The following is a 6740-nucleotide window of genomic DNA, read 5'->3' as shown; positions in this document are numbered from 1 at the left end:
ATGGTTGTACATTGAGGCATTCTTTTTTTATTCACACTGATTCACTTAGTGGTCCATCTATTCTAAACTAAAACTTCAATTGAAAAATACCACTTCAAACAGTCAATCATGCATTTATAGGGTGTGCTGTAAATTGGGACAGTCGTACACCCTGCTTCGGTCTAGGGCAGTATTGAAGGTGGTGTTACAATACATCCCACTCTTGCACAGGTATTGGGAGAATCTTTGGGATTTCGGGTGGAAGGTACACGGTGAGCTTTCAAAGGTTGGAGGGAGACGTCCATATTCTCTGGAGGTGGTCCTGTACAGTGGATTCTGGAGCTTTGCCTTCAGCGCTGGCAGGTCATCTTTCACTGCTGCAGTCATCTTGCAGGAGAACACTGGGTTTCCAGGGTTGACGCATGGTTCTCTATGTTCTACCTGCTGCTTTTCAGAGGCTGACATCATTGCAGTGCCTACACAAAGAAAGGGACATCAGAATCCACAAACCACAGCTTTAGTACCAGATTATATAAAACCAAGCTAATTTATAGATAAATGTACAGTAAAACTGAGTGATGCAAAGGTTTTCTCTCATTTCGTTTACCCTTTACAAACAGTGACATCAACATCAAGTGTAGTACATAAATGTGTTAATGAGAATGAAATTATTTAGTTATAGAAGGATTTGATAAATCTTTAATATTGTACAAGTAATTTAGACATCTTTGGATAAAGTTTCCCCTGAATCTACTTGGGTATCTATTCCAAAAGTACTCTAAAGGAAAAGGTTGTCACACCTAACGCTACAGACTTCTCCAGATAAAACTGAAATGATGACAACTTTAGATGCTAAGCTAACGTTCTCGCAAGCTAACTTACTGAAGTAGCATCAACACCAAATGCACTAGTCCCTGAATAAAGTGCTGCATTTCCCATCATGTTATCAGTGTAATATAACGTTACCTTCAAATGCTGGTGACCAACACAACAATGTCTTTATCCAGAGCGCGACTCCAAGAAAAGGTGTCTAGTTACCATGGAAACCACAAAACAATATGTGGGACGTTATTTTCGGTTATATTCATTACGTCATTGGAAATGTAGGTAAGTTAAATAATCTTACCGAGTGTCAGTTTAGTAGAGTTTCCTAGACATTAAAACTGCATCTTTTTACTTTTATATAGAATACAGAATATATATAATATTATTAATGTTATTATTATTATTATTATTATTACTATTATTATCATAGCTTTTATTAATTGACTGTGACTGAATTGTCAATTTAACACATCATTTATGTAGTTAATACTAATATTTTCCCCGGCACGTGAAGGCATCAATGTATACGTCATCACCAAGCGTCAGCTGCTTCGTGCTATTACCGCGTCTGCTTCGCTCTATCTGCTAAGATACAAACTAGAAACTGAAATCCGCTTGTTGTTAACTGAACCATACTCAAACCCAATCGTTCACACACTTTGCTAAACTGTGTGTTATTTACTTGTTTTTTTTAGGCTTGCTGTTATATTTGTAAGGGTAGCAGTGGACTTTGACTGGCTATCTTCAACTATTACCACAGGTTGAAAAGTGTTGCTGTTTGCTTGCGGCTAACACGGCCAAATTGGAGAAGATCTGCAGCTCGATCCAGTGCTCAGAGGATGGACAGTGAGATCCAACGAGACGGAAGAGTCCTGGACCTCACCGATGACGCCTGGAGGGAAGACAGACTGCCGTATGAAGACGTCACCATCCCTCTGGTAAATGCTGTGCAAGCCGATTCATGTTAGCATTAGCAACAGCTTTGTTATATCTCTCATGGACATTTTGAACAAAGATTAGGTTTTCATTTAGGAGGATATGTTATTTAAAAACGAGGATTGCTGTCAATTCAGCTAATTGTATTAATGCCAGTGGAGGTCATGACAGGGCACTCGCTATCTTTTTTTGGGGGCTACCAGTCTTAAACAGGGCACAGTACAGTATTTTAGGCAAATGACAAACTAATTAAGCATGCTAGTAAGCAGCCTCAAGTTAGTCTTTGCCGAAAATGGGGGAGACTTAAGCTCAGGTGAAATCCACTCGATTTGATCTGCTCTCAGACAATTGTTTTTGCAAGGCTCACAAACTTTCAACACTGAGAGCAAGCAGCTTTGACTATGGTAAGAATAGAAAGCTTGAGTAGTCCTCTTTCAGGCTCAACACATGTGACGCTTGCAAATCAGGCCTTACATATTTTCATAAGTCGTGCAGAGCTTACAAACTTGCCCCTGTGTGCTTTCAAATGCTCACACACTAAGTTACTAATCAGATTTGTGTTGTACATGCATAGCAGTTGTGTCAGTAATGAACGACCAAAAGACTCCTGCCCTGTCTAAATATCTGACGTAAAAACATTCCTGTTTCGTTTGAATTTAGGTTCGTCTTCTGCTTTCCTCAAATATTCAGTCTATGTCTTGATGCCGTCATAATGTTGATATAAAGTAGGGTGAAGTGCTGCTCTTTGTTATGACACCCTTTTCCCTCCTGTTCTCTGTCAGACTGAATTGCCTGAGGCTGAGCAGGACAACGGCGGCTCCACCGAGTCTGTGAAAGAACAAGAGATGAAGTGGACAGACCTCGCCCTGCAGAGCCTGCACGAAAACACACCAAGCACTGGAAGCTGAAAGTCTAAACGGGAATCCGACTGTAGGACAGAAAAAGAAAGTGGACACTGGATTCAGAGGCACATGTGATGTCTTTTTGCATTGTATTGTGTCTTTTGAATCATTTGAATTATGTTCCAACTAAGCTGAAAGGATGGAAAATGTATTTTGCTTCGCTATTGGGTTTGTATTGTAGTCCTTGTAAATATGAATGTCAAACAACAACTTCATAATAACATAAATGGAAAAGAGTTACATTCAATGTCCTTCAAGTTTATTCTTATTTTGTGCTGAATTCAGGAAGTGAGGGCTGTGGACATTCACGTATTTGCACATACTGTGTGTGCTCTGTGTGAAAAGAAAAATGTGTCTGTCCACTTTCTATCATAGAAACATTGACCTGATTTTATAAAGTGGTGATCATAAAGAGCATCGAGTTGGCAGTTGGATAAATACAGAATACATTCCTGTCAGTCAGATCAAAGTCTTTGAAAATCAAACTATTTTCTCAAGGTTATCTCAGACCGACACAAAAGATCTATAAACTCGATAAGTAGTGAAGGAATAGCAACTAATATGAACATTTCAGTTTGGCACAATGGTACAGTCTTATTTCCAGCCTACTTATCTCTAGGCAGTGTATTTATCCATCGTATGCAAAGATATTTAGGGAAAATATAATTCCCTCCAAAACTGCCTTAAATTTTGTTGTATTTAACATTTTCCATTTGGCTTACAGTTGCTGGTGGCTGGTTCTGCATCTGATAGCACAAGCACTGTCTCTTTACATAGTGACCCAGGATGAGGAATCTCTGTAGGAACCTCCCTGGGGAAGTTTAAACCAGTAAAGAACATCCTGAATGTAGCTCCGTCATCACTGTATGTGTGCAACCTCTGCCATGAGCTTGCGAACGTGGTCATGTGGCCCCTTCCCCAACAGGGCCGACGGGTGCCGGTAGGAGCCCCCCAGACGATCCCAGAGCGTGAAGTACTGTCCGTAGTTGTAGTTGAAGAAGAGATGATGGTCTACGTGGTGCGCAGCGCCGTTGATCAGACATATCAGGGGGCCGGGGAGGCGGTAGTCTCCGTCGTGTATGGAAATGGTCCAGATGTTGACAAAGACAAAGAGTGAGAGGTAGACCACCTGTAATGTAAATATACAAATGTCATTTAAAACCACTGTACAGTTAAGTTTACATCATGTTAAAGTATTTTTTGGAATTCATTGCACTTTTTTTTACACTACATTTCCATCAAATCAAAATGTATCCATATGCAGCTGGACATGAAATAATTTAAGTCAAGTTTTAACATGGCAAAATATGCAGTAAAGCTTGTGTAATTATCAATACTGTAACCCCTCAGACCTAACGTCAAAATGTTTAGGACAGAGTGTCAGACCACCACCTTGTGCAGGGGAAAGATGAATGGGTAGACGTGATAGGGTAAGCTCTGCAGGAAGCCGTCCACTGGGTGGAAGGCATGGCTGGCAAGAGGCGTAGGGATCTTGAATGTATGGTGCTGCTTGTGTAAGTGCTGAGGGACAGGAACACAAATGGCGTCTGAATATTAGGACTTTTCAGTGAAAACATACACTAGGCAAACAAGGTACAAAAAGATCTACAGTGAATTAGAGCCAGAATCAGGAAGTATGATGAAAAACAGTCTTCAGATGGAAAAGACATTGCCCATATACTGTTACTTTAGTCTTATTTACTAATAGAGTTATGTTTGCTCCTCTGATGAATGTTACATTTACTCTCCTTTTAGCTCTGCATTGGTCTCCACCAACAACTGACGGAAACATCTGGCTCTTTAGCAGCCGGATGCTCCATTTCTTTTACCTGCTAGCTGCTAACTTTGAACTTTGCTCTTTACGCAAGTAGTGTAAAGTGGGTTATCACAGCTTTTTCGCTGGAAATAGCTGCTGAAACCCAGTTGATGAGAACAGTGAGACTGAAACAAAACAGCACAGTAAAGAAGTTGGCTGTAAAAGCAAAACAATGAAGTGAAAGATGCTAAAATGATCTGCGGAGCTGAGGGGAACTGCATAGTTACTGTAGGTGATAATTCTCAGTGCTTTTGTCACTACGAGTGACCCCTATCAAATTACACAGTCGTTTGGTTAATTGTTTGAATAAAAGATATTGTTTGGGAGCAGCATTAAACGAGCCATTAACATGCACAAGCTGACCTTGTAGATGTTCTTATGGTGCATGGAGCGGTGTATCCAGTAGATACACATGTCAGTAAAGAACAAGAAACCAGCGATACTCAGCAACAACCCAGGCCAGCCTGAAACAGAAACAAACCAGTATCTCATTCGGTCTAATTGTTTTATAACCTGTTTCAACAAAAGGAGGAGTACTTGACTGGTGGCTATTATCAGCTGACCTTTAGTCAGTCAATTGTGAGTTCAACCCCTGGGTTATAATGTTTCAGGAAACAGTTGTCTCACCCAGAGAAGATTCGCTGATGTTGTCATAAAGTTTGCTGTTTCCCTTGACCTCCAGGAAGAAAATGGCCACTGTGGGGAAGCTCATCCAGAAGATGGAGACCACTGACAGTTGAATCTCTTTTCTTAGCTGGTTCTGTTGTTGGATCACACACAAAGTTAAGATCTGGAACAAGTTTGCTTTGAAATAGTTGTCTGGTGTTTTCTTAAATAATAAAAACAGCCCCAGTGACTAATAGTTTACACACCCCAATCAATTCCTTGACCTTGAACTGGTCGATCCATTTAGCAGCTTACCTTGATGAACTGTGGATGTTTCATGAGCTTATGGTCAAACACATAGTAGAAGCTGAGAGCACCAAAGCCCAGGTAAATCAGCACTGCCCCCAGGTTGGTCACCACCCACAGGCTGATGATCTGACGCAGAGCCCCATCCTCAGGCCACGAGGCCGGGTAAACATACGGAGTGAAGATGTAACTATCAGCAATGTTCAGCACATGATCCATGGCACAGTCTGTGAAGAGAGGGATGTATGATCATCTTACGCTTAACCACCATGACAGCCTACTAAAGATGCGTGTGAAAGATAATGACCCAACAGCACTGTGACGGGAAAGAACTGAATAAAACATAATGTGCAAAGGTAACAGTTAGATATTCTGTTTCTTTGTGAGGACTCTGTAAAAGGCTTGTACATCAGAACTAGACGTCTTTTTGCGATTTAAAAGAAGCTGTGGATGCTGTGTCCATGCTTTGAGCTTATGGTTTATAAATCAACCTTTAAAAAAAAAAAAACGTCCTACAACATATAGGAGACACACCATGATAAAGTTCCAAAAAAAGATAGTTTTAATTAAACCAAATTAAAAGGTGAACTGAATGATATCAGGTATTGTAAATGTGCAAGACAAACTATATAAACTTAGACCAACAAAACAACTAGTCAGAGAAGAAGCAGAGAGATAAGCTAAGCAGACAGAGGGAGGCTGCTAATAACAGTCAAGGCCAACCGGGAACACCAGGCCCAAGTGTTCCCGGTGGACCATAGCGATCCCCTGCTACCAGGTACAGTATACGTGGAAAACATGACGGACAGATAAGGGAGGGGTAGGGTCGACATGTTTTCTAGATGCCTTCCTTTCAGACTAACCTGGACAAGACAGGAAGCTCACATACACATTCAGCATTGCATGAAACATTAAAGGGAAACAAGTTTAGTTTCAAGACAATGAAATTAATCATACCTGTAGAAATGCAAGCCACTATAGCTGTGCTACAATAGCTCGAAATGCTCCAATGTCCCCTTCTTTAACCCCTCTATTGATACAACTGTACTTGTTTGAGTGGATGCTTGTTAACTAGACTCTGGTTTCAAATGAGAGCACCTCTTCACCCTGGCTGCTGCTGATTAGACCAAAGTCCTGAGCTGGTTCCTGATGTGCTCTGTTTAACATGATTGATGCACTTCTCACCTCTGTTGTGGAATGACCATACGATGGTAATCACTGTGGAAGCAGGGAAGCTGTAAGAAATGCGGTTAGCAGTTAAGCAGCCACAATGAAGTTCATGCAATGAGTAGAAAGTGCAGGAGCCCCATGCAGGATAGAGCTTCTCTCTCTCTCTCTCTCTCTCTCTCTCTCTCTCTCTCTCTCTCTCT

General features: G+C 41.0%; 2 protein-coding genes across 2 annotated transcripts; one reads left to right on the top strand and one right to left on the bottom strand.

Moving 5' to 3' along the window:
- Positions 1-1355: 1355 nt before the first annotated feature.
- Positions 1356-2889, top strand: anapc13 (anaphase promoting complex subunit 13). The gene is made up of 2 exons (XM_031874386.1): positions 1356-1742; positions 2523-2889. The coding sequence occupies exons 1-2, from the start codon at positions 1644-1646 to the stop codon at positions 2646-2648; spliced, it is 225 nt and encodes a 74-aa protein (XP_031730246.1). The 5' UTR covers positions 1356-1643; the 3' UTR covers positions 2649-2889.
- LOC116398253 (lathosterol oxidase-like) lies at positions 2826-6243 on the bottom strand. Its single transcript, XM_031874385.1, has 6 exons — positions 6234-6243; positions 5380-5597; positions 5086-5218; positions 4822-4922; positions 4035-4163; positions 2826-3771 (listed from the first exon to the last, which is right to left on the bottom strand). The coding sequence occupies exons 2-6, from the start codon at positions 5587-5589 to the stop codon at positions 3502-3504; spliced, it is 843 nt and encodes a 280-aa protein (XP_031730245.1). The 5' UTR covers positions 5590-5597; positions 6234-6243; the 3' UTR covers positions 2826-3501.
- Between the last annotated feature and the right edge of the window lie 497 nt (positions 6244-6740).

The sequence above is a fragment of the Anarrhichthys ocellatus genome, unplaced genomic scaffold, assembly GCF_004355925.1.
Source record: "Anarrhichthys ocellatus isolate YVR2014 unplaced genomic scaffold, GSC_Weel_1.0 scaffold80, whole genome shotgun sequence".
In the NCBI taxonomy this organism is placed as follows: Eukaryota; Metazoa; Chordata; class Actinopteri; order Perciformes; family Anarhichadidae; genus Anarrhichthys; species Anarrhichthys ocellatus.
Note: the sequence above shows the minus strand (reverse complement) of the source record. Positions and strands in the feature narration are given on the sequence as shown.